The sequence below is a fragment of the Pongo pygmaeus genome, chromosome 16 (genome assembly GCF_028885625.2).
Source record: "Pongo pygmaeus isolate AG05252 chromosome 16, NHGRI_mPonPyg2-v2.0_pri, whole genome shotgun sequence".
In the NCBI taxonomy this organism is placed as follows: domain Eukaryota; kingdom Metazoa; phylum Chordata; class Mammalia; order Primates; family Hominidae; genus Pongo; species Pongo pygmaeus.
This window is the reverse complement of record NC_072389.2, coordinates 89930335-89958207: the sequence shown is the minus strand read 5'-3', so window position 1 is coordinate 89958207 and position 27873 is coordinate 89930335. Positions and strand designations below refer to the sequence as shown.

At 47.8% G+C, this 27873-nt stretch overlaps 1 protein-coding gene and 1 pseudogene across 5 annotated transcripts in view; both read right to left on the bottom strand.

Annotated features, from left to right (window-relative positions):
* AP3B2 (adaptor related protein complex 3 subunit beta 2) overlaps positions 1-27873 on the bottom strand; it is a 50521-nt gene that overhangs the window by 12214 nt on the left and 10434 nt on the right. For 3 of the 5 annotated variants that reach the window (XM_054451313.2, XM_054451307.2, XM_054451309.2), the window contains exons 2-14: positions 17958-18033; positions 17738-17812; positions 17316-17411; positions 9986-10146; positions 9678-9744; positions 9403-9585; positions 9038-9321; positions 8590-8644; positions 8144-8215; positions 6511-6573; positions 6076-6208; positions 5677-5786; positions 4864-5040 (exon numbers count right to left, since the gene is read on the bottom strand). In XM_054451313.2, coding sequence (XP_054307288.1) covers positions 4864-5040; positions 5677-5786; positions 6076-6208; positions 6511-6573; positions 8144-8215; positions 8590-8644; positions 9038-9321; positions 9403-9585; positions 9678-9744; positions 9986-10146; positions 17316-17411; positions 17738-17812; positions 17958-18033 — 1552 coding nt within the window. Of the gene's footprint in view, positions 1-4863; positions 5041-5676; positions 5787-6075; positions 6209-6510; positions 6574-8143; positions 8216-8589; positions 8645-9037; positions 9322-9402; positions 9586-9677; positions 9745-9985; positions 10147-17315; positions 17412-17737; positions 17813-17957; positions 18034-20259; positions 20319-27873 lie in introns of those variants that run through there. The other 2 variants (XM_054451310.2, XM_054451308.2) reach the window with 2 other exon arrangements.
* LOC129014190 (serine/arginine-rich splicing factor 9-like) lies at positions 20261-21550 on the bottom strand (annotated as a pseudogene).

The window sequence follows — 27873 nt, the reverse complement described above, 5'->3', positions numbered from 1 at the left end:
TTAGCCGGGCGTGGTGGCAGGCACCTGTAATCCCAGCTACTTGGGAGGCTGAGGCAGAAGAAGAATCACTTGCACCCAGGAGGCAGAGGTTGCAGTGAGCCGAGATCACGTCATTGCACTCCAGCCTGGGAAAAAAGAGTGAAACACCGTCTCCAAAAAAAAAAAAAAAAACTACTACAAATAGGCCAGGTGCAGTGGCTCACGCCTATAATCCCAGCACTTTGGGAGGCCGAGTCAGGCGGATCACTTGCGGCCAGGAGTTCGAGACCAGCCTGGCCAACATGGTGAAACCCCATCTCTACTAAAAATATGAAAATTAGCCAGACGTGGTGGCGGGCGCCTGTAATCCCAGCTACTTGGGAGGCTGAGGCAGGAGAATCGTTTGAACCTGGGAGGCGGAGGTTGCAGTGAGCTGAGGTCGTGCCATTGCACTACAGCCTGGGCGACAGTGCAAGACTCCACCTCAAACAAACAAACAAAAAAAACTAAAAATAGTGCTACCATATGATCCAGCAATCCCAATGCTATGTATATAGCCAAAAGTAAGGAAATCAACATATTGAAGTTATATCTGCACTCCTACGTGTATTGCAGCACTGTTCACCATAGCCAAGATTTGAAAGCAACTTAAGTGTCTATCAACAGACAACTAGATAAAGAAAATATGGTACATATGCACAATGCAGTACTATAAAAAAAGAATAAAAAAGAATGAGATCCTGTCATTTGCAACAACATGGATAGAACTAGAGGTCATTAAGTGAAATAAGCCAAGCACAGAAAAACAAACTTCACATGTTCTCACTTATTTGTGAGGGCTAAAAATTAAAAAAATTGAGCTCATGGAGTTGGAGAGTAGAATAATGGTTACCAAAGGCTGAGAAGGGTAGTGGGTGGGGGGAAGTGGGGATGGTTAATGGGTACAAAATTATAGTTAGATAGAATGCATAAGATCTAGTATTTGACAGCACAACAGGGTGACTACAGTCAACAATAATTTATTATACATTTAAAAATAACTAAGAGAGTGTAATTTGTTTGTAACACAAAGAAAAGATAAATGCTTGAAAGGATGGATACCCCATTCCCTGATGTGATTGTTATGCATTGTATGCCTGTATCAAAATATCTCACGTACCTCATAAATACATACACCTACTATGTACCCATAAAAATTAAAACATAAAAAGAAGACGGTCTTGCTAGCAGACTGGCTCTAGAGACTTTCTCCTTTGTGGCTTTGGAGAAATTAAGCATCCGTGTTGGGAGGCCCATATGGCAATGAGCTAAGGACGGCCTCTAGAAGGCAAGGGCAGTCCCCAACTGACAGCCAGCAAGAAGCCAGGGCCACAATCCTACAGCTGCAAGGAAGTTTGGCACCATGTGACTTGGAAGTGGCCCTTTCCCCAGTACAGCCTCCAGATAAAAACTCAGCCTTGGCTGACACCTCAGTTGTAGCCTTGCATAAGATCCAACTAAGCCATACCTGAATTCTCGACCCATAGACACTGAGAAAATAAACGTGTGTTGTTTGAAGCCACCAAATTTATAGTCATTTATTATGTAGCAGAAAACTAATACAATTGATTTAAAAATGTGAAAGTAGAAAAAAATTTGGAGAAAATTCTTTTTAATTTTTATTTATTTTTGAGATGGATCTTGCTCTGTGGCCCAGGCTGGAGTGTGGTGGTGCCATCTCAGCTCACTGTAACCTCCACCTCCTGGGTTCAAGCAATTCTCTTGCCTCAACCTCCCAAGTAGCTGAGATTTCAGCGCACCACCACACCCAGCTAATTTTTTTGTACTTTTAGTAGAGACAGAGTTTTGCCATGTTGGTCAGGCTGGTCTTGAATTCATGACCTCAAATGACCCACCCACCTTGGGCTCCCAAAGTGCTGGGATTACAGGTGTGAGCCACTGAACCCAGCCTGGAGAAAATTCTAAGTGAAAATTTTAATTGAAATGTGAATGAGAAAAAAAAGTATTAAATATGAAAGCATTGAAAAGAAGCAGAAAAGTTTAAAATATTGGACAATAGACAAATGTACAACTTCTGAATGACTATATATAGGAATAAAAAATAAGGAAATATAAAATTAATGGTGGTCTTCTAAGTGGTGGACTTATTAATAGTTTAAACTTATAATTTTCTGAGTTTTCCAAATGTTCTATGATAAGCATGGATTACCTTTAGAATATTAAAAAAAGTTTACGTTTTTAAAAGCAATTCTGCAAAATTTGTCAGAATCTTCCATTCACTGTAAAGGCAGTCACATGGGAGGGTTGTAGATCCCACTGTGCCCCTGGCAGACCCTCCTGCCACACATCTCACCTGACATATAAAAGCAAACTAACCTGCTAGGCAGTTTCCCCGGGTTCTATATCCAGGTGGATGTAATAGCCACTTTGACTACCAACCCCCCCATCCCCCGCCACCTGCTTAAGCCTGCGTGTTATGCCTTTGTGGCCTCTGGTCTAGAATCTGATTATCTGCTGATCAATAGCAGGGCAGAGGCCTCATCTTGGTCATTTCCTTGGCCTCATCCTGGGCCAGGATCTGGCATGCAGTGGGGCCATGTCCAAATTGGAGAGAATGACTGAGATTACTGTGGCCTTTTAGCTGGGCAGATTGCCACCCATGGTCCCAGGATGGGAAGATTCACTACTGTTCTGCAAGCATGGTCATGTGCGCATCCAAACCACCTCCCTCCTAGTACACCAAGGACTCCCCCTTCTTTACCACTCCCAGAAGAGGCTGGGAAGAAAGGAGAAAGAAAGGGAGGACCAAAATCTTTATTGAATCAAATAACCATTCTAAGGGGCCTGCAAAAACTCACTTTCAGGTGAAGGGCGCCCTGGAGGTGAGTGTCCATTTGCCTGAACAGCCTACTCTGGGTTCCCTGACAGGGGTCCTTCCTAGGGGAGGGTTCAGCTGTATATACCCACAGCTCGCTGTGCCAACCCTGATGACAGCTTTTACTGCTGTGTTTAAAATGTTTATTTTTGTCCTGTTTCTCCTACTTGGCTGTGAGTATCTGGAGACCTGTAAATGTGTCTCACTCATTGTCATATCCCCAGAACGCAGCACAGTACCAGGCAAATAGTAGGCCTATATGTTAAATAAATGAACAAATGCACATGTAGCTCACAGTAACAACTTGGGGAAATGCCATGCGGACAGGCCCAGGCTTAAGAAAACATGCCAACTTCACCATCCTGGGGTTTAGGACTCTGGCTCAGTGCTGAGCATGTCAGACTCCCACCTACGTATATGTTAAATAAATGAACAAATGCACATGTAGCTCACAGTGACAACTTGGGGAAATGCCATGTGGACAGGCCCAGGCTTATGAAAACATGCCAACCTCACCATCCTGGGGTTTAGGACTCTGGCTCAGTGCTGAGCATGTCAGACTCCCACCTACCTGGGTGGCTCCCCACCCAGGCTGCGTCATCTTTTCAAACATTCCTCCCACTTGCTCCTTCCTCCCACCCGAACAAAGGAAGTACACAAATATTTGTTCAACGATTGAATGCTTCCCCATGGTGCTCTCTCTCCCCAATCTGCTTTGCCCACAACACTGATAACAAGGTCAGGGTCACAGGGTCCAGTGTCTCTCCTCCTTCCACCTGAAGACCTAAGGTTTGGAAGTTACTTTTGATAAGGCTAGCATATTTAATTATACAGATTCAGTTGCCTCCACATGTAGCTGCTGTCCTTTCTGACTCCTGATTAGAGTCCCAGCACTTGGTGGCCCTGCCTACCTCAGCTTGAGCCTCTGGGGCTCACTCTGGCCACAATGGATCAAAGAAGCCACTGAAAAAGACAAGTGCCACCATCCAAAGACTCCCATGCACAGTGGACATGGCAGGGATGCTACAGTCTCCAGGGGATATCCCTGCTATAAATCTGTAGACCCCAGCCACCTAGCCAGAGGTTTTGCTTCAAGGATTGGCAGAGTCTTTTTATAAAAGGGCCAGAGAATAACTGTTCTAGGCTTTGTGGGCAATACAGTCTGTTGCAACTAGTTAACCCTGCTGTTGTAGCACAAAAGCAGCCATAGGTAATTTGTAAATGAATGAGCAGGGCTGTGTTCCAACAAAACTTTACTACAAAAACAGGAATAGGCCAAATTCAGCCTATGGGCAGTAGTTTGCCAATCCCCGTCCTGCTTAACTGAGTGGGAGAGTGTGGAAATTGTCATGGTGTTTGATGTCCCTGACACCTTGAAAAGCTCAGCACATTATGCTTCATTTTAGGAGAATCTCCTGGAAGCATCTCAGGAGATGCCAGACAGCTAGGAGGCTCTGAACACCCTGATACTACAACTTAGTTGAGCCTCATCCTTGGCTATGTATCTCTTATAACCTTTCACCTTGGGAATGACAGTGGCCACCAGCACCACCCAAGCCCAAGCAGAGACTCACCCCCTTATCTTTGGCACAGACTGGCCAAGCATTGTCAAGCTTTGGGAAGAAGCACAGACCACATCTGGGATGCATGTTCTCCCATCAATACCTGCCACTGTTGGGCCCTTCCCTTATTCCAATCAACTGTGGTTCTTCACAGCCCCAGCGTTCCAAGGTGGCAGACAGGACTCTTGTACTAGCAGACTGGAGGTCACAGCTTCATAGAAGAGTCTCTTCAACAGTGACCACCAGCACTACAAGGTCTTTGAGTCCCCAGAATAGCTGTGGGCACTGGGGTAGCATTGGTTATGTGCGCAGACCAGCCACCTTCCCTGATTCTTCTTTTCCAAAATAGGAGCTAGAGTTCAGCCCTGCCTAGGGAGGGCCAAAAGAATACTGTCTAGGGAGTTTCTGGGGACCAGAGTATCTGGGGGGTCTTCTCTTAATCTTTACCTGTTTAGAGTTGGTCAGGTAGAGCTTGGCTGCCAGGTTGATGACCTGCAGCTTGACAATATCCTCCTCTGCTGTGAATGACTTGGCCATTTTTCTTAAGACATCAGGTGCAATCCTGGGGACATGCTCACAGTACTCTCCGATGAGCCACAGGATGCTGGCTCGGGCCATGGGCACCTGTAGTTGTGGGAGAGGAGTGAAGATGGGTAAATATGGGAAAGTGGGGGGGTAGGATTGTGAACTTCCAGGGAAACAGCACTCCTCATCTGTGCTGGCCTATTGTATTATGGGTTCTCTGGAAATGGGAGTTGGGGGTGGTGGGAGAGAGAGAGGTTAAAAGGTAGACATTTCCTGGACAGCATTTCCCCTCTTCCCTAGGGCTTCATTAGCATAGAGCTTTCAAGACCCTAAGTCAGTCATGATGTAAAAGATTGACTTTCTGGATTCATTGTACCCCCAGTGCTTTATTTCCATGTTACTCTCCAGAATCTTTGGGAATGCCTTGTTTAGATGTTTCAGCTTAGCAGTGCAATAGTAAAACACAAGATTTGTCACTCAACCATGGTTGGCTAGAGCTTTAGAGAGAAAGCAAGAGTAGTAGTAAAGTCCATGGTGCTCACTGAGGGTCTCCAAAGGGAAAGCAAATCAGGGGTAACAAGGTCAGGGTCACATGGTCCAGTGTCTCTCCTCCTTCCACCTGAAGACCTAAGGTTTGGAAGTTACTTTTGATAAGGCTAGCATATTTAATTATACAGTCTTGAAATCATGGGGAGGACCTTGAAGTGGGGAGTGAAAATATGGCTTCTCCCTCACCTGGATGTTGTCTGTAAGCTTTGCCAAGTGTTTGATGATCTCTCCATGTTGTGCTGGCTGCATCTGTAGCAATTTCTTAATGACGACCACTGACTCTGCAACCACAAGCTCTACGGAACAAAAATGAGTGTGTGGACCCCAAGACAGTCAGATGGCCACACTCAGGTGGACAGACACACACCTGCAATGCCCCAGGCCCTTGGCTCTTTCTCTCAACCCCCTTCAGTTCTCTAGCAGCCCTCAGAGGTGTAGGAACACTTGGGCCCTGATCAAGACAGACAGACCAATGGATACACATTGTGTCTAGGCAGACTGGTGGATATCCACTGGCCAGCAGAGTCAGACCTGCAGGCAGACACCCTCTGATCATCACGGTTAGACACTCAGGGAAACACTGACCATCACGGTTGGACAGCAGCTGCACCAGGCCATTGAGGCAGGTGTCACGGACTCGGCCGATGTTAGTTGCACAGCGTCCAATGGCCTGGATTGTGGCTGCCACGAAGTCCTTGTCCATGCTGCGAATATAGGTCTGTGGGATATAACAAAGCAATCTCTCAGTGACTCTGCAGGCTTGAGGGTGACCTTCAAGAAGGCTGTGACCCTTCATTTTATGGCTTATCATGCCGGTGACTAAGACCTGGGAAAGGGGGCAACAACTCCACCCCCAATCCAGTGATTCCTTGGCCCAAAGCCAGCCAAACACATTGGAATGGGAATGTAAGATAATAGTTTCTCCAGCCTTGGGCTCATAAGAGGAGGTTTGACCCACCAGGGCACAAGGATCTGATGGGCCCCTCTCCCAGGCCCTTCTGGCTGGGAGCTGGCCTGTACCTGGAATTCCCGTAGGACAGTAGGAATGTTGGTCTCATTAGCCAGGTTGGTCAGCACTTCCAGCTGCAGGGAGGGGTGGAGAGGCAGAAAATGGGTGGGGTGGCCAGTGGGCTTTCTGTGCTTTCATTCCAAATACACTTCACAGACCAGAAAACAATCCTCATGACAGCCCTGCATCATCCTCAGACTGATGAGGGAATTGACAGGTTATGAAACTTGTCTAAAAAGTAAGAGGACCAGTTTGCCTCTTAAGTGGATTCCCTACACAGTATGCTTACAGTATGACAATGTCACCTCCCCACTGCATTGAAAACGTAAAGCTTCCTATTGCTTTCAGGATGGAGACCATCATATTCACCATGGTCTGTAAGTCCCTGAATGATCTGCTTGCTGTCTACCTCCCATCTCCCATCACTGTCCCCCTTGTCTTCCAGGCCCCAATCCCACTCCACTTCCTAACCCAGGGTCTTCGCAGATGCTGTTTCCTCTGCGTGGAGCAGTTCTTCCCATTTCTGTCCCCGCATAATTCATGTTCATCTCTCAGGCTTCAGCTCAAGTTTCATATCCTCCAGGAAAACTTCCCTGGCACCAGACTAGATGAGGTCTCCCTATTTTATGCCCTTATAGCTCTCCACACTTTCTCCCATATTTTGTAAATGGACTTTTACATTTGCCTTGTGATTAACTGCTTAATGTCTCCTCCTCCCCACATCTGTAAGCTCCACAAAGGCAGGGTCCCTGATTAGTTTGCTCTATCATGTACCCCTAGAACATAGTGGATGTTCACAAGGGTTAGGAGGATTAACAGTTGCTGAAGGAAATCACTCAATAATGAGGCAGCAGAGCAGGAATCAAATGGAGGTATGGGCTCCCGCCACTTTCCTTGTCCGTGAATGTTTGCAGGAGAGCCTGAGGGGGCAGGTGTGTGGGGGCCATAACACTGTGGGTGGGAGAGAAAAGTGTGAACCTTGGAGTCAGCAGAATTATGTGACCTGGGGCAGTTACCCCCCAGAGTCTTTTTTTTTTTTTTTCTTTTGAGATGGAGTTTCGCTCTTGTCACCCAGGCTGGAGTGCAATGGCACAATCTCAGCTCACTGCAACCTCTGTCTCCCAGGTTCAGGCGATTCTCCAGCCTCAGCCTCTCGAGTAGCTGGGATTACAGGCACCTGCCACCACGCCTGGCTAATTTTTGTATTTTTAGTTGAGACAAGGTTTTGCCATGTTGGCCAGGCTGGTCTTGAACTCCTGACCTCAGGCGATCTGCCTGTCTCGGCCTCCCAAAGTGCTGGGACTAGGCGTGAGCCACTGTGCCCAGCCAGAGTCTATATTTTTATAAAAGGAATATAATGTACACATCCTGGGATTATTATGAGGTGATATCAGGTTACTTCAGTTATGAGGAGTAGCAGGTGTATACCAGGTACTAGGCAAAGAGCAGTTCCCTTCTCCCCCTTCTCCCCCTGACCCTCCTTAGCCCAGCTCCCTGAACAAACAGCTCCAGCTGGGGCAATCATGGGCTCCTGGGCTCAGCCCCAGAAATAGGCAGGCACCAGGGGGGCCACTGTGAGTTATTTGAGTAGGTACATGGGGTGGGGAGGGCTGGGAGGCACATGCACTTCTGTCCCTCACTCACCTTCAGGATCTTGATCTGGGTGGGGTCGGTAGACCTGATGTAGAAGCTCTTCAGGTAGGGCTCAAACATACCCTGGCACAAGAGAGGCAGCCAGGGAGCTCCACCGAAGCCCCAGGCCTGCCTCACTGCCCAGAGACACCCCTCCTATCCTGACCCAGCGCCCAGGATCCTTCCCTCCTCACCACTGCCCTCCACTCCTCAAGTCTTCCCTCGTCCATTTCAGATCTGACCAGCTCTTTTTCCACTGGACATCCCCTCAGCGGCCCCTCAGGATCCAGGCCCTGCTCCCTATCTATATTAGGAGCCTCCCCTGCCCTATCCTCTACACAGCCAGGGTATTCCTCCATCTTTCCTTTCCCCGGCCCCGGTCCCAGCCCCGACGACGCCTCCAGTGCCTGCAGAAGCGGCCCTCGGACAGCGAGGACAGGCCGCGGTCGCAGGCTCACCCGGCGCTTGATGGACATGGTGGCCACGTTCTGGAGCACAACGTACTGCACCTCACTGCGGAGAGGACGAGTCAGAGCACCCCGGGCCCCTCGGTTGGGGCAAGGGTCAGCGGACGAGGAGAAAAGGTGGGGCAAGTCGTTGCGGGGAGAGGACCAGTGCGGAGGGCAGGACTACGGTCAGTGTGGAGCGGGTGGGCAGAGGTGGAAGCGGCTGGTGAGCGTGAAGGGGCGGAGCCTGGAAGCCCGTGGGGCGGGGCGTGAGGCGAGGAAGGGGGCGGGGCGTGAGGCGAGGGAGGGGGCGGGGCGTGAGGCGAGGGAGGGGGCGGGGCGTGAGGCGAGGGAGGGGGCGGGGCGTGAGGCGAGGGGGAGGGGGAGGGGGAGGGGGAGGGGAGGGGGGAGGGGAGGGGGGGAGGGGGAAGGGAGGGGGAGGGGCGGGGGCGGGGCGCACCTGTGGCTGCGCAGCAGGCGCACTAGCGCCTTGGCGATGACGCCCACCTCCGCCTTGGGCGCCAGGTGGAAGTAGAGCTGCGCCACCGCCATGACCACCGCGGCGCTGCGGCTCTGCAGCAGGGGTTTGGTGTTGCGCAGCAGCAGCCGGTGGTCGGGATCCATGACATAGGGCTTTCGGGCGGGGAGGGCCGCGGCGGCCGTCTCCTCAGACCCCGCGCCCTTGGCCTCGTCCTCCTCTGAGCCGTAGAAGGCTTTTTCCGCGTTCTCCTCTAGCAGGGATTCCTGGACGGGGAGACCGACGGGTCTGTGGGCGCCTCCCCGGGACACACTTCCGCCCGCTCTGCCTGGGCTGGGCCCACTCACGTTCTGGGTGGGGCTCAGGAACTGCGTGCGGGCGTAGCGGGTGAGCATGCTGATGATGACCACCTGGCCCCACTCCTCCACGTCGATCAGCAGGTTACAGAGTTTCCGGTAGTTTTTGTGAATCAGGTCGATGCGCTCCGGGCAGACTTCCTCGAAGGCCATCACCACGCTGCCCGCCACCAGCTGGGGAAAAAACAAAGACGAGAGTGTGAACGCGAAGGGTGGAAGGCCGGCTGCCGGTCACCACCCCTCCCGGAGCGCTCCTATACACGCACCGTGGTCTTGTCAGCCAGAAGCTTCTCAATGACTTCTATCAGCTGATCCTTCTGGTCAGAGTCCAAACTGAGGGAGAAATCGGTGAGGGGAATTTGCCACTCTCAGCCCCAGCCTTCCCAATATCTGTCCAAGCCATGCTCACCTCCTGCACCCCAACATTATTGTTCTCCTCCATCTCTGTCAGTACCCCAAACTACCCTCCTCAAACCCTCTGAAAAGCAGCAGGCAAGACTTAGGAAAGGCCAGGGGTGGGTTGGGAACTTAGGAACCAGCCTCCTGGGGAGCGTGGGACAGGGCTGGGGCATACCTGTAGAGTTTAGGGATGGCGTGGGCAGCTGTTTTCCGCACATAGGGTGACATGTCCGAGGCGGCTTCCTTGATAGCTAGCATCATGATGGGCACTATGATGGGCACACGGATGCTAGAGAGGACACGGAGGGCACTGGCACGAATCAGCTGGTTGGGGTCCTAAAGGCAGAGGTGGAGGCAGAGCTAGGAAGGGGCACCAGGTGCCCTGATGGGGGGAGGCCACACCTTTGGAAGTCACTGTCCCCAGCGACCACCAGCTCTTGCTTCCCTGCCCCTTGACTGGAGCCTGGATGGTGTGCCAGTGATGGGTATCTGGGGGACACTTAATTTTGGCTCTGGTTGCAGAAATCTGACACCTGAACAGGTGTTGCAATGGGTAGCTTCACTTCCAGAAAGATTGAAAAACTTTCAGAATACCTAAAATTGCTGAAACACCTGAAACATTTCCTGTTCCTTGTAAGGGTTTTTTTGGAGGTGTCTGTTTTAATGCCTGAGGTGACCGCCCAGCAGATGCAAGCTGGTCTCCCTTCTGGAGTTCAACCTTACACTCCTTTCTCCCAGAAATCATTGCAAAAGCTGCTGTTCTTCCACAGTGTTTAAAACAAAATAGGGGTGTAGGCCCTTCCTTTTTTTTTTTTTTTTTTTTTTATTGAGAGGGAGTCTGGCTCTGTCGCCAGGCTGGAGTGCGGTGGTGCAATCTCGGCTCACTGCAACCTCCGCCTCCTGGGTTCAAGCGATTCTTCTGCCTCAGCCTCCCGAGTAGCTGGGACTACAGGCGCGCACCACCATACCCAGCTAATTTTTTGTATTTTTAGTAGAGATTAGGTTTCGCCACGTTTGCCAGGCTGGTCTCGAACTCCTGGCCGCAAGTGATCCGCCCACCTCGGCCTCCCAAAGTACTGGGATTACAGACGTGAGCCACCACGCCCGGCCCCAAGCCCTTCCTCTTTATTCCTATTGCATCCTATACAGAACGTATAAAAGCATTCATTACACTGTATTGTGATCATGGGGCTTAGGACTGTCTTCCCACTATCGGCAGCAGCAGCTATATATTACAGGCATACCTCGGAGATATTGTGGGTTTGATTCTAGACCTCAACAATAAAGCAAATATCGCACTAAAACGAGTCACATAAATTTTTTGTTTCCTGGTGCATACAAGTTATGCTTATAGTTACAGCTGCTTGGGAAGCTGAGGTGGGAGAATCACTTGAGCCCAGGGAGTTGGAGGCTGAAGTGAGCTACATATGTTCATGCCACTGCACTCCAGACTGAGCAACAGAGTGAGATCCTATCTCCAAAAAAAAAAAAAAAAAAAAAAAAAAAGTTATGTTTACAATATACTGTAGTCTACTAAGCAGGCAATAGCATTATGTCTTAAAAAAACAATGTAGGCTGGGCGTGATGGCTTGTGCCTGTAATCCCAACACTTTGGGAGGCTGAGGCAGGAGGATTGCTTGAGCCTAGGAGTTCAAGACCAGCCTGGGCAACATAGGGAGACCCCAGTCTCTACAAAAAAAAAAAAAAATGAAGTCAGTCCTCTTAAACTCTGCCTCTGCTTTATCAACTAAGTTTATGTAATATTCTAAATCCTTTGTTGTCATTTCAACAATGTTCACAGCATCTGCACCAGGAGTAGATTTTTTTTTTTTTTTTTTTTGTGACGGAGTCTCGCTCTGTCGCCCAGGCTGGAGTGCAGTGGCGAGATCTCGGCTCACTGCAAGCTCCACCTCCCAGGTTCACGCCATTCTCCTGCCTCAGCCTCCCGAGTAGCTGGGACTACAGGCGCCTGCCACCACGCCCAGCTAATTTTTTCTGTTTTTAGTAGAGACGGGGTTTCACTGTGTTAGCCAGGATGGTCTCGATCTCCTGACCTCGTGATCCACCCGCCTCGGCCTCCCAAAGTGCTGGGATTACAGGCGTGAGCCACCACACCCGGCAGATTCCATTCTAAGAAAGGACTTTCTTTGTTCATTCTTAAGAAGCAAGTCCTCATCCATTCAAGTTTTATCATGAGATTGCAGCAATTCAGTCACATCTTCAGGCTCCACTTTTAATTCTACTTCTACTTCTAAGTAGAATTCCACCACATATGTAGTTACTTCCTCCACTTTAGTAGTGAACCCCTCAAAGTCATCCATGGAGTTTAGAATCAACTTCTTCCAAACTCCTGTTCATGTTAATATTTTGACCTCCTCCCATGAATCATGAATGTTCCTAATGGCATCTATAATGGTGAATCCTTTCCAGAAGGTTTTCAATTTACTTTGTCCAGATCAATGAGAGGAATCACTATCTATGGCAGCTCTAGCCTTATGAGATGTATTTCTTAAATAATAAGACTTGAAAGTCAAAATTACTCATTGATCCATAGGCTGCAGAACTGATCTCGTGTTAGCAGGCATGAAATCATTAATCTCCTTGTACCTCTCCATCAGAGCTCGAGTGAACAAATGCATGGTCAATGAGCAGTAATATTATGAAAGGAATCTTTAAGCGGTAGGTATCAACAATGGGCTTAAAAAATTCAGTAAACCATAACTGCAAACAGATGTGCTGTCATGGCACTGTTGTTCCATTAATAGAGCACAGGCAGAGGAGATCTGCCATAATTCTTAAGGACCCCAGGATTTTCAGAATGGTCAATGAGCACTGGCCTCAACTTAAAGTCACTAGCTGCATTGGCCCCTAACAGGAACCAGCCTGTTTTTTAAAGCCAGGCATTGACTTCTCCTCTCTAGGTAGGAAAGTGCTAGATGGCATCTTCTTCCAGTAAGAGGCTGTTTCATTTACATTGAGCATCTCTTGTTGAACACAGTCACTTTCATCAATGATCTTAGCTAGATTTTCTGGACAACTTGCTGCAGCTTCTCCATCAGCACTTTTGCTTCACCTTGCATTTTTTTGTTATGGAGATGGCTTCTGTACTTAAACTTCATGAACCAACCTCCACTAGCTTCCGTCTTTTCTTCTGTAGCTTCCTCACCTCTCTTAGCCATCATAGAATTGGAGAGATTTAAGACTTGCCTATGAATTAGGCTTTGGCTTAAGGAAATATGGTAGCTGGTTTGATCGTCTATCCAGACCACTTAAATTTTCCTATATCAGCAATAATCCTGTCTTGCTTTCTTTATCATTCATGTGTTTACCGGAGGAGTACCTCAAACTTCTGGGTTCAAGTGATCCTCCCACCTCAGCCTCCCAAGTAGCTAAGACTACAGGTGCGTACCACCACATCAGGCTAATTTAAAAAAAAATTTTTGTAGATGGTCTTGCTCTGTTGCCCAGGATGGTCTTGAACCCCTGGTCTCAAGTGATCCTCCTGCCTCAGCCTCCCAAAGTGCTGGGATTACAGGTGTGAGCCACCGCGCCCAGCCTGGAGTAGCACTTTTAATTTCCTTCAAGAACTTTTACTTTGCATTCACAACTTGGCTAAGTGTTTGGAGCAAGTGGCCTAGCTTTCAGCCTATCACGGCTTTTAACATGCCTTCCTCACTAAGCCTAACCATTTCTAGCTTTTGATTTAAAGTGAGAGATGTGTGGTTCTTCCTTTCACTTGAACACTTAGAGGCCATTGTAGGGTTATTAGTTGATCTAATTTCAATATTGTTGTGTCTCAGGGAATAAAGAGGCCCAAGGTGAAGGAGATGGGGGAACAGTCAGAACACACACAACATTTATTGATCAATTTCACTTTCATCTCTGAGCATGGTTTGTGGCACCCCAAAACAATTACAATAGTAACATCAAAGATCACTGATCACCGTAACATATAATAATCATTAAAAAGTTTGGAATATTGTGAGAATTACCAGAATGTGACAGAGGCACAATGTGAGCACATACTGTTGGAAAAATGGCACTGATAGACTTGATTGATGTAGGGTTGCCACAAACCCTCAACTTGTAAAAAGTGCAATATCTGGCAATATCTGCAAAGTGCAATAAAATGAGGTGTGCCTATACTATTAATCTTAGAGAATGACGGGAATAGGAACACTAGAGAAGGGTAGATATTACCCTGACTTTCTGAAATGGAAAAAGATAAGACAAGATCCTCACAATTGCAGGTAAAATTGATGCTCATTCCTGACAAAATTCTGGAATTGACTTTTAAACAGATGGGTTAGAAACATTTATTGAAAAGGAAGGAGTCTCTGTTTTCTTAGAGACAAATAGTTACATCAACTGCTGAAACCTGTTTTCCTTTTTTGTGTGTGAATATTTTATTTGGGAAATGATTATAGATTCACAGAAAGTTATCAAAAAAAATGTGTTTTCCTTTTTGATGGGGTAACTAGCCTGGTCGATATTAGTACTTTGTATCTTGATTTCAGTGATATGTTTGTGGAAGTCTCATAGCATTTCCTGCATTGCTATTTTTTAGGTAGGCCTTTTGTTTCACCTAATAGCCAAGCATTTTTAAGAGCAGAATTCACATCTGTTTTATCTCTGTGTCACCCACAACCCTTTGCACATGAAAGGTGTTATTTATTTATTTATTTATTGCTATTGAATAAGATCCTTCCTAACAAGATAGAAAAATGCCAGCTGTCTGTACAGTCAGGTGGGTCTACAACTTGGTGAAATATACTTGGAGAAGGTTTATTAACAGATCAATGTCAACCTGGAAACATGCTATGCCACAGTCTTTTGCCCTGGTCCAAATAGCTTATCAGTATCTTGAAAGAAGACACAAAATCAGGAGGGACATAATTAAGATTCAGAATCACCCTGGTTTGGACCCTGTGCTAAACTGATAAAATGAAATAGAGTAGGGTTTCATAGGGGGTTCAAGGGACCAACTGTACAAAGACAGGATGTAGGGAGACCTGGATTATCTGCTTGCCAGTCAGAGGTTTGATTCCATGAGGGATCTCCTAAGAAAGTGAACATGGCCCTAGCCTGGGCTAGGATTGAAAGAAGGGAGAAAGCTGGATTGAAATGATTGGTTCCAACATGCAGGAGAGACCAAAAGCCAGTGACAACAAAAAAGAAAACAAGTTTTAAAGGAATACATATATAGTATGATGACACCATTTACAAAACATTTTATATTGCTTAACAATATGCAAATTACTAGCACAGGAATAAATACATACCTATGAATGATAAACAAGAGAAGATATATAGGAGGCTTTGGCTATTCAAGAAATGTGTCATTTCTTATGGATATTCATTATATTATTCTTTATGCCTTTTGTGAACCTGTAGTAAATTTTATTTTATTGTTTAGATACAGGGTCTCCCTATGTTGCCCAGGCTGGAGTACAGTGGCTATTCACAGGTGCAGCCATAATGCATTACAGCCTGAAATCAATTTTTTTTTTTTTTTGAGATGGAGTCTTACACCGTCACCTGGGCTGGACTGCAGTGGCACGTTCTCGGCTCATTGCAACCTCTGCCTCCCGGGTTCAAGCCATTCTCCTGCCTCAGCCTCCTGAGTAGCTGGGATTATGGGCACCCGCCACCATGCCCAGCTAATTTTTTGTATTTTTAGTAGAGATGGGGTTTCACCATGTTGGCCAGGCTGGTCTTGAACTCTTGACCTTGTGATTTGCCTGCTTCGGCCTCCCAATGTGCTGGGATTACAGGCATGAGCCACCGCACCCAGCCTGAAATCAATTTTTAAAAATTATAGTTGTGGAGGTTTCAACAAAATAGAATGGTTTAAAAAACACCCCAAATAGTGGTAGTTGTCTTGAGATGGAGCAAGTTGCCTTATGAATGAGTGAGGTCCCTATCAGAAAAGATGACCGTTAGATATGTTCTAGAGTAAAGGCTGGCATGCTACAGCCCTTGGATAAAATCTATCTATTGCCTGTTTTTTATATAGATTTATTGGAACACGGCCACGCCCACTTGTTAATGGCTGCATTTGAACCATAAGGGCAAAATTGAGTAGTTGCATAGTTGAGACTATAAGGCCTACAAAACCTAAAATACTATTTGGTACTTTGCAGAAAGAAATTATCACACTGAATTGGACTAAATGAGCTCTGGTTTTCTAAAAGGGGGACAGGGTCAGTTGGTAGAGACTATAGGTGAAAATCTGTACAACAATTTCATATTAGTTTTTATACTTAACCCTTACTCAAACCGAAAGATTACTTGCCAATCTAAGATGGATTCCATGGTTTTGACTTATAAAAAGAAATCTAGCACAATGTGTGGCATAGAGACACCCAAGTATTTGCTAAATGAATGAACTGTATATTCAAGTGACCATGCTTTCTACCCTCACCCCAAAGAAGCCGACTGTCAACTCCTCTTGCTGGCCATAGCAGATTGGACAAGGGGTGGACCCTGGATTTGAGCAGCAATCCTATCTACCCAGCAACCTACAGAACTTCTGGATATGAAAAGATGAGCTGGACCTTTCACAATCTCTCTCACAGAAATTTGAACTAAAAGTATCCAGGCCAGAAGTACTGGCTCATGCCTGTAATCCCAGCACTTTGGGAAGCTGAGGTCACTTGAGCCCAAGAGTCCAAGACCAGCCTGGGCAACATGGTGAAAACCCATCTCTACAAAAACTACAAAAAAATTAGCCGAGCATGGGGATACACGCTGAGTAGTCGCAGCTACTCAGGAGACAGAGGTGGGAGAATCACCTGAGCTCAGGGAGGTCGAGGCTCCAGTGAGCCATGATTGCACCACTGCACTCCAGCCTGGGCAACAGAGTGAGAACCTGTCTCATAAATAAATAAATAAAGGTATGCAAAAATAGGGGACTTAATGGTTGTAATCAGAGCTGAAAAATCCAATATGGAGAGAGAATGGCCTTGAAATGGCTGTCTTTACCCTCAAGATGTCTTAGACTAACCAGAAAAGCCCTTAGGGGAGACTTATACATGCACCTAACATATGTAAATCCAACTAGAGGCCTTGGGCAAAATGAAACAAAAGGTGAGAATGGTGTGGGGGATTCAGGCCACTGCTAAAGGTTGAATTCTACCTGGCTGTGGACCACAATTCACACCTTTACACAAAGGGGGGTGAGGGTTGAGGGTTCTCCATTGCTAGAGACTCTCCACTCCCCAGGGGCTCAAGTGGTTCATACTAGAAGCAGCCATTACCACAGGCTCCTGGGAAGAGAGACAGGGGCCCTGGGTACCCACTTCATCTCTTATGCCCCTTCTGAGCCCAGCTTCCACTCTCTGAGTGTCTGGCTGGCCTCTCCTGACTGTGACCCTCCCACCTTTAGGCAGGTAGGAAGGGGTCTGCAGAGCCCGGTCCCATGCTCATGGCCTCTCCCTGGGCCTACTCCTCCGACACAGCGCCAACGAGGCCCAGGCCCTGGTAGGCAAACTGAGACCCCTGACCTTTAGGCCACGTTGGAAGGTGGAGATGGACAGCAGGGCCAGGTCTTGCTGCTCCTCAGCGTAGCGTACCAGGTACACGTAGACAAGCTTCTTCACCTTGGGGAGAGCAGGTTTCTCAGCAGAACGCTTCTCAGCAGGGACCTGTGCCCGCCCCCTACCCCTGGGATGTCATCTCCCCAGCCAGCTGTGGTCCATGGGGACAAATTCTCCCAGTGGGGGAGAGCACCCCTGAGTGTATCCGGGTCCTTTACCTTTGATCCACTTCCAGTTCAGGGACATGGAGACAGTGTCTTCTCCTGGCTCAGAGACATTTCTCAGCAGGTTGGGGCCCCAGGGGCTAAATCATTTCCTTCCTCACCCCAAGCTTGAGTTTGGTCCTGGGGGAGGTGGGGACAAGCGATCCCTCACTGGGTAGTGCTCACCTCTATGTTCTTACAGGCCACGTTCTTCACCACCGCGGGAAACAGGTCTGAAGCATTCTTTCCTCGGGCAATCATCTGGGTGGTGGGGTCAAGATAGGGGAAGAGGGACAAAGCGAGAGGCACAGCACTAACTAGAGGGAAGGTCTACAAGGAGCTAAGGAGAGCTGCTCTTGGCCACCCAGGCCCCGCCCCGAGGGAGGCCTCCTCCTTCCCCTCTTACCGCCACAATCCTCTTCATGGCCTCCAGCTTGAGCGAATCCTTGTTGGTGTCCAGCATCTCCTTCAGGTCATCATGCCTGGTGGGAGGTACAAGAGGTCAGCTGAGGGCACAAGGGTGGGGATGGGGTATTAATCAGGAGGGTCCAGGCACAAAGAAGGGACATGGCCAGGGGAGGCTCAGGCAGGACCTGACCCGAAGAGGGACCAGAGCCAGGGGCAGCAAGTAAAGTACAGATCAGGGGAAACATGTGGCCAGCTAATATTATGGGTTGAACTGTGTCCTTCCTAAAAAGGATATGTTTAAGTCTTAACCCCTAGTACCTCAGAATGTAACCTTATTTGGAAACAGAGTTGTTGCAGATGTAACTAGTTAAATGCAATCCTACTTTAGTAGAGTGGGTCTCTAATCCCATATGCCTGGTTTCCTATAAGGAGACAGCCATGTGGGCTGGGTGTGGCGGCTCACGCCTGTAATCCCAGCACTTTGGGAAGCTGAGACGGGAGGGTCACTTGAGCCCTGGAGTTTGAGACCAGCCTGGCAACATGGTGAAACAATGTGTCTACAAAAAATAAATTAAATTGAAATTAAAAAAAAAAAAGAAGACAGCCACTTAAAGAGACAGACACAGGGAGACTGCCATGTGAAGGCAGAGGATTGGAAAGATGCGTCTACAAGCCAGGGAATGCCAGAGATTGCCAGCAAACAACCAGAAGCTAGAAGGGGCAAGGAAGGATTCCCCTATGGGTTTCAGAGGGAGCATGGTCCTGCCGACACCTTGAGTTCGGACTTTTGGCCTCCAGAGCTGTGAGACAATTCATTTCTGTTGTTCCAAGCAACCCAATCGTGGTACTTTTTTTTTTTCAATTACTAAACTTTTTTTTTTTTTTTAATTATACTTTAAGTTCTAGGGTACATGTGCACAACATGCAGGTTTGTTACATATGTATACATGTGCCATGTTGGTGTGCTGCACCCATTAACTCGTCATTTACATTAGGTATTCCTCCTAATGCTATCCCTCCCTCCTCCCCCCACCCCACAACCGGCCCTGGTGTGTGATGTTCCCCACCCTGTGTCCAAGTGTTCTCATTGTTCAATTCCCACCTATAAGTGAAAACCTGCAGTGTTTGGTTTTCTGTCCTTGCAGTAGTTTGCTCAGAATGATGGTTTCCAGCTTCATCCATGTCCCTACAAAGGACACGAACTCATCCTTTTTTATGGCTGCATAGTATTCCATGGTGCATATGTGCCACATTTTTTCTTTCTTTTTTTTTTTTTGTGAGATGGAGTCTCGCTCTGTCGCCCAGGCTGGAGTGCAGTGGCGCAAACTCGGCTCACTGCAAGCTCCGCCTCCTGGGTTCACGCCATTCTCCTGCCTCAGCCTACTGAGTAGCTGGGACTACAGGTACCCGCCACCACCACACCCAGCTAATTGTTTGTATTTTTAGTAGAGACCGGGTTTCACCATGTTAGCCAGGATGGTCTCGATCTCCTGACCTCGTGATCTGCCTGCCTTGGCCTCCCAAAGTGCTGGGATTACAGGTGTGAGCCACCGTGCCCAGCCATGCCACATTTTCTTAATCCAGTCTATCACTGATGGACATTTGGGTTGGTTCCAAGTCTTTGCTATTGTGAATAGTGCTGCAATAAACATACATGTGCATGTATCTTTATAGTAGAATGATTTACAATCCTTTGGGTATATACCCAATAATGGGATCACTGGGTCAAATGGTATTTCTAGTTCTAGATCCTTGAGGGATCGCCACACTGTCTTCCACAATGGTTGAACTAGTTTACACTCCCACCAACAGCATAAAAGTGTTCCTATTTCTCCACATCCTCTCCAGCACCTGTTGTTTCCTGACTTTTTAATGATCACCATTCTAACTGGTGTGAGATGGTATCTCATTGTGGTTTTGATTTGCATTTCTCTGATGGCCAGTGATGATGAGCATTTTTCTAAACGTTTAAAATATATTTCTAAGCAGAATGGGCCAACTCAGTCACTGTAACTGTTGATCTCCACAGCAGAGCAACCCACAAAGACAGAACTGATTTTTTACCCATAATCAGGAATGAAAAATATACAACTTGTTTCTGAAGCAAAACCACAATTTCTGCAGTTTAAAATGTTTCACTGCTAATATGGCCCTGGTAGAAAGTTTGTAGTTTTTTTTCTTCTTTAAAAAAAAAAAAATTAAAACAATTTCCTAAGACGCTAAATCCTCAATCTGGAATGTAGATTCTGAGCACAAAGCAGCTCAGTTAACCTAAAAAATAAAGAAAAAATTCCCATCACCTGTCTCAGTAGCGCCTGAAAGGAAAGAAGTGGTGTGGGGAACCCCTGCTTTAGTATTCAGAGTCATGGCCCCTTGACCCAGACCGAGACCGTGAGTAGCCATAGCTGGTGCTTCTCTCAGGATAAACTCGGATGTAGGAAGTTTCACTATCATGAGAGAGGAATTTGGTGTCATCCAAGTTAGGCAGGGCATATTCCATGTCTTCTTTTCTGAGATACTCAACCATCCCCGCACCGTCCTTCTGCACATCGGCATAACAGACATCCCCAACTTCTCGCATGTGATCCTTCAGGTCCTGCCAGCTGCCTGATGGAGGAAGTCCTGAAACAAGAACTCGGAAATCAGATCTTCTTGCAGAAGGCCCATCCCTCCCACCACGGGGCCACCCACCCCGACTTCGGAAGTCCTGGAGAACTCCACACGAAGCCGACACTGGCCATAATCATAACTATTTCTTCCATAAATAGCATCCTCTGCATCTCGGGAGTCCTCCAAGCGCACGAAGGCGAAGGGCACAAGGCAGTGCCCATTCTTAAACTCGATCTCGCGGATGCGGCCGTACTTGCAGAAAAGGTCTTCCACGTCCTTCTCGCGCACTTTGGTCGGAAGGTTTACCACGTAGATGCGCTCGTCTGCCCAGCCCGACATCCGCACCGCCCAACGCCCCCTCCCCCCACCACCAGCCCCGCGCAGAGTCCCCGGGGGCTCTGAGGCGCTCAGCCGCACTGCATTGTGGGAACGAGGAGCAATTGTGGCACTTCTGTTACAGCAGTGTAGGAAATGAATGTGGCCAGGAACAGACAGCCAGGAAAGAAGGGGAAGGGTTTGGGGTGGGAAAGTATGGACCCGGCTCAAGGAAAAGGACTAGTTGGATGGATAAGAAGGACCAGCGGAAAAGAGGCAGATGCCAAAACAAGAGCAGGGTGCCCTTGCCCTGCCTCCAGTATGCTTCCAAGTCCTGACCTCTCAGACCAAACTGATTCCAGGGACTGGAAGGGTCCCAGAGACTCCATAGATGGCCTCACAACAAAAGCCAGACCTGTCACTGAACATTGAACAGCCATTCAAGGAAGTTATTAAACTCTAGTGGGATGAATAAAGATTTGAGTAAGTGATCCCTTGCACTTGGCTGAGAGGAATAAGGATAGTGCTAAGCCAATAGACAGGTTTCTTTCTTTTTTTAGATCTCATACTTCATTTCAAAAAATTGAAATTTCAAAGGGAACATTTTGTCAAACTTAAGTGACAGCAAAATTCATCTGGAAAAAAAAAATCAGTAGGTAAGAACTCCAAAGAATATTTTGGGAAAAGGAGGAAACAATGATAGACAACTCACCCTCTTGGACTTCAAAACATAAAACCACGAGACGACGATAAAAGCTGTTTGGTACCAGGTTAAAAACCGAAGGTCAAAGGTCACGGGGGGAATTTCATAAAAGGTCTAACTTGATAAATTATGAACCAATAAGAATCTCCCCCCCGCCCCTGCCCCCTCCCCTCACCGCCCCACTTAAATAAATGCTATTGGGACAACTGCTTTGCAGCACTTTGTTTTTGTTTTTGTTTTTTTTTAGATGGAATTTTGCTCTCGTTGCCCAGGCTGGAGTGCAATGGCGCGATCTCGGGTCACTGGAACCTCTGCCTCCCGGGTTCAAGTGATTCTCCTGCCTCAGCCTCCCAAGTAGCTGGGATTACAGACATGCACCACCACGCTCGGGTAATTTTTGTATTTTTAGTAGAGACAGGGTTTCACCATGTTGGTCAGGCTGGTCTCAAACTCCTGACCTCAGGTGATCTCCCCGCCTCATACTCCCAAAGTGCTGAGATTACAGGTGTGAGCCACCGCACCTGGCCAGCAGCAAATAATTTAACTTGTATACATATTTCACCCCAAAATAAATCCCACATTTGCTTAACAGTTAAATTATTTTTAAATACAAAAGAAGGAAGGGAAGATTTTATTAAGGTCATAAAATTATTAGCAACAATATGGCTAGGTTTAATTTTTATTTGTTTTTGTTTTTCTTTTTTTGAGACGGAGTTTCGTTCTTGTTGCCCAGGCTGGAGTGCAATGGCGCGATCTCAGCTCACCGCAACCTCCACCTCCCACGTTCAAGCGATTCTCCTGCCTCAGCCTCTCGAATAGCTGGGATTACAGGCATGCACCACCATGCCCAGCTAATTTTTGTATTTTTAGTAGAGACGAGGTTTCTCCATGTTGGTCAGGCTGGTCTCAAACTCCCGACCTCAGTTGATCCGCCCACCTCAGCCTCCCAAAGTGCTGGGATTACAGGTGTGAGCCACTGCGCCCAGGCCTTTTTTTGTTTTTTTGTTTGAGACGAAGTCTCGCTCTGTTGCCCAGGCTGGAGTGCAGTGGCGCAATCTCGGCTCACTGCAGCCTCGACCTCCTGGGTTGAAGTGATTCTCGTGCCTCAGCCTCCCAAATAGCTGAGATTACAGGTGTGCATCTCCATGTCTGGCAAATTTTTTGTATTTTTAGTAGAGATGGGGTTTCGCCATGTTGACCAGGCTGGTCTCAAACTCCTGGACTCAAGTGATTTGCCTGCTTCGGCCTCCCAAAGTGCTGGGATTACAAGTGTGAGCCACTGTGCCAGGCCTAGGTTTAATTTTTAAACTTTGGTTAGAAACTAAATTTGAGGAAAATAAGGCAACTATACTAGCTTCCTAGAACCACCATAACAAAGAACCACAGGCCAGGCATGGTGGCTCACACTTGTAATCCCAGCACTTTGAGAGACCGAGGCAGAAGGATTGCTTGAGCTCAGGAGTTGGGACCAGCCTGGGCAACATAGTCAGACCCTGTTTCTACAAAAATAAAAAAAATTAGCCAGGCATGGTGGCACGTGCCTGTAGTCACAGCTACTTAGGAGGCTGAAGTGGGAGGATCGCTTGCACCAAGATGTTGGAGGCTACAGTGAGCTATGATTGTGCTACTGCACTCCAGCCTAGGCAACAGAGCAAGAACCTGTCTCTAAAAAAAAACAACCAAGAAGTACTACAGATGGTGGCTTAAACAACATAAATTTATTTGCTCACAGTTCTGGAGGCTGGAAGGCTGAGATTAAAGTGTCAGCAGGGTTGGTTTCTTCTATAGCCTCTTTCTTTGGCTCGTAGATGGTTCTTGTGATATTGTAAAGAAATATATATTTGGTCTCTACATCCCATTTCTGAGACAGAGCTCCTAAAACTCTTGATGACAGGGATGCTAGGAGAACTTCTGCTCTAATATGTGGTCTTCCACCCAGTTCCTCACACAGAGATCCTAAGACCTTTATAACTTCCTGAGTGAGAGGAACATCTGACATGGAAATCCCTTGGAATTTCCTGGGTGATAGAAGCATCTTTTGTTATCAGATGGTTGGAACTTTTTTCTTTTTTTCTTTTTTTTTTTTTTTTTTGACACTGAGTCTTGCTCTGTTGCCCAGGCTGGAGTGATGCAGTGGGGGCAATCTCGGCTCACTGCAGCCTCCGCCTTCTGGGTTGAAGCAATTCTCCTGCCTCAGCCTTCCAAGTAGCTGGGACTACAGATGCCCACCACCACACCTGGCAAATTTTTGTATTTTTAATAGAGATGGGTTTCATCATGTTGGCCAGGCTGGTCTCGAACTCCTGACCTCAAGTGATCCACCCGCCTTGGCCTCCAAAAGTGCTGGGATTATAGGCGTGAGCTGCTGTGCCCAGCTGAGGGTTGAAACTTTCAATCCCAGTATTTGACCTCTGGGGAATGGGGAGTGGGGCTGATGGCTGAGTTGATCACATGGCCAAAGATGCGATCAATCATGAAGCCTTCATAAAAATCTAAGAGGACAGGGTTTGGAGAGCTTCCAGACTGTGGAACATGTGAAGGTGCCTGGAGGGTGCGGTGCCTGGAGAGGGCATGGGAGCTCTGCACCCCTCCTTCCATACCTCTCCCTATGCATCTCTTCATCTGGTGTTTGTCTCTATCCTTTATAATAAATGGGTAAATATAACTAAAGTTTCCCTGAGTTCTGTGAGCCACTCACAGAGTTGAACCCAAGGAGGGGGGCATGGGAACCCCTGATTTATAGCCAGTTGGTCAGAAGTATAGGTGACAACTTACCACTTGGAATTGGCATCTGAAGCAGAAGGCAGTCTTGTGGCACTGAGCCCTTAACCTAAAAAATCTAACACTAGATTGACTTGAATTAGAGAACACCCAGTTAGTGTCCGCTGGAGAACAGGTTGTTGGTGGGGAGAAATCTCCACCCATTTTTGTGGCCAGAGGTGAAGCACTCTCTGGTGAGTGGTGTGTATGAGAGTAGGAGAAACACACTTTGGGTTTTTCTGTCTCTTACAACCATCTTCTCTGTCTTCACATGGTCTTCCTTCTGCGTGCCTATATCCAAATTTCCTCTTCTTATAAAGAAATCAGTCACATTGGATTAGGGCCCCCCTTAATAACCTCATTTTAACTTAATCACCTCAAAGGTAACATTCTGAGGTACTGGGGGCTAGAACTTCAACATATGCATTTTGGAGGGACACAATTCAGCCCATAATAGCAACAAAAGGAAAAATATTTGGGATATGGTAAATTAAAGTTTAATATTCGAAATAGAGGCCAGGCGTGGTGGCTCACACTTGTAATTCCAGCACTTTTGGAGGCCAAGGTGGGCAGATCACTTAAGGTCAGGAGTTCGAGATTAGCCTGGCCAACATGGTGAAACCCCATCTCTACTAAAGTTACAAAAATTAGCCGGGCATGGTGGCACACACCTGTAATCTCAGCTACTCAGGAGGCTGAGGCATGAGAATCGCTTGAACCCAGGAGGCGGAGGTTGCAGTGAGCCGAGATTGCGCCACTGCACTCCAGCCTGGGTGACAGAATGAGACTCCATCTCAAAAAAATAAAAAAAAGGAACGGATATACATGTATAAGGTCTCTCTCCAGCATTCACTGTCAGGGCTGCTACAAGCCCATCTGCCATCTGCATGCCCCTCCAGGTAGACACAGCCCTGAGCTCTTGCTCCCCGTTCCGTGCATGGAGCACGGGCTGGTATTCCTTGGCCAGATGCCCTTGTGCAGTGAACAGTGTGGCTAACCATACTCAGAGGATGCAGAACTGGTGATCAAGGAGTGATCAGAGAATTGTTAATAAACCCATGAAAAAAATGTGTCTATAAATAGCTGATAGAGTTGTGTGAAACTGATGCACTCATATGTTGCCAAGACAATTCCAAAATGTGGTGAGCAGCTGTGTGTGGGGACTCGCACACACTAATTTCCCAGATGACACTCTGATAACCCACAGCTTTGACCCAGGCCCAAGAACCCAGCTTGAGAAATATCACAGTGATAAAAATTAAAAATCAGGCCAGGCACGGTGGCTCTCGCCTGTAATCCCAGCACTTTGGGAGGCTGAGGCCGGCGGATCACAAGGCCAGGAGATCGAGACCATCCTGGCTAATATGGTGAAACCCTGTCTCTACTAAAAAATAAAAATAAAAATTAGCCGAGTGTGGTGGCGGGTGCCTGTAGTCCTAGCTACTCGGTAGGCTGAGGCAGGAGAATGGCATGAACCCAGGAGGCGGAGCTTGCAGTGAGCCAAGATCACGCCACTGCACTCCAGCCTGGGCAACAGATCGAGACTCCGTCTAAAAAAAAAAAAAATCAGTATGTGCAAAGTTAGTCACAGACATGCAACATTTAGAAATGACAGAAAATCAGAAATTGGGGATAGTACTGTTAGGAGAGGAAAGGGCATGATAACAGTCATAAAGAGGCAAATGACTGCTGCTAATGCTGAGAAATGAGTGACGAATGCTGAGAGGAAGAGAAGAACCCGACAGAACACGTGCCTTAGTCACAGGGCTGCAGAAATGCGTGAGTACCTGACGTCAAACAAGAAGAGGAGCACTAAGAAAGTCACTATCCCAAGAATGGTAGAAACTGCTTTCCTAAAGAGATTTTTGATGGAAAGCAAAATAGAAAGATGATGCCTTCCAGCATTATCTGAGGCCCTCGCTATCTGTCATGTGAAGACAGAAGAAAATATCCAGCCCCATCATGTTATCTGAAACTCCCCCACCTGGGGGGATGCCCCCCAAATCAGAGGACACCTTCTACTCTCCCAGGGTCAGGCCAGGGCCAGAAGACATCACCCTCTTACCCTCCCAAACACAGACCAGACTGTGAGTTTCTTAGTGGGTAGGAGGCTGAGCTCAGGACACCTGGGGCGTGGGCATAGGTACAGACCATTGAGCTGGGTAGGCCTGGGCAGCACCGAGGGCCTAGGAACAATGACAGAGCTGGGCACCAGCTTCCCTGAGATATGAATGCACAACACTGCACACCAGGATCCTCAGTACGCACACCCCACAGACAACTACACATTGATACCACCCACATATACCTCAGACACTCCCATGTCCCCCGACAGACATACCTACACCTCACAGACAGCTCATACAAACATACCTACAGGCCTCGCAGACACCAGTAGAATCCATACATAAACCCACGCACACCCACAACATCCTGCCTACACAACACCCAGAGAAACACACTCCCCCACATACAGACACCTCCCATAGAAAAACTCTACACACATAAACCACCCACACAACTCACCTACACACCTACAAACCCCCCAGACATATACCACCAGAAGACCTCTCCCCACTCTCCCACACCTTCATATAGACACACATATCCCATAATGTCCCCCACAGACATATATCACAAGACCTCTCCCCGCTCCCCCACACCCTCATAGAGACACACACACCCCACACATGTCCTGCCACACACACACACACACACATGCCACGTCACATCTAATACACAGACAACTTGGACCAAACTTGGCCTCTCCAGTCTCATTCACCAAAATGGTCAGTGGACTCCTAGTTGAGATTTTTGATGATAAATGTAGGCTTCTAAGATCAAATATATCCAGCCCCAAAGGTCCTCTGATCTCCTTCTGAGGAGTCACCCTGGGACGGCTTTTCCCTGGGCTTCCGCGGAAGGAGGGCCAAGTTTGCCCAATCTCCTTTACCTCTGGGTATTCCCTTCCTCACCACACCCACAAATGCCACACACACCTGTCAAATGCACACACCCCAGGGCATCCTCCCCACCCAGCCTAGTGAGTACATTCCAGGCCCCTGAAGGAGAAGGGGAATGAAAGAGGGCAGGACCACTGGACCTAAAGCAGCCAGCACAGGCAAGACTGATTGTCGAATATACACTGACACAGACGCAGCCACCACCTGAGGTGAGACCGCCCTGGGCCTCTCGTCCTCACTCCCACCAGCTTCCGTTCCCAAGAGGCAGAGGCAGGGACTAAGGCACAACACCCTAAAGCCATGAAACTTTATCTCCCATAGTCAGATCCCCTTACGCTTCTGCGTTCACTCTGACCTGACCCCTAGTCTGACCTAGCCTAAGGGACTCTTCTGGGGGTGGCTGGAGCCAGCCAGGGGGTCCAGCATGGCACTGGGGGTCAGTCATGCTCACCTCCCCTGATATACACCTCCCTGCCACCTCTTACCACCTAAGTTCCAGTCCACTGGCAGGCAGTGGCTGGCCAAACCCTGTCTGTGCTTTATCCTGTCCCCAAACCTCATCC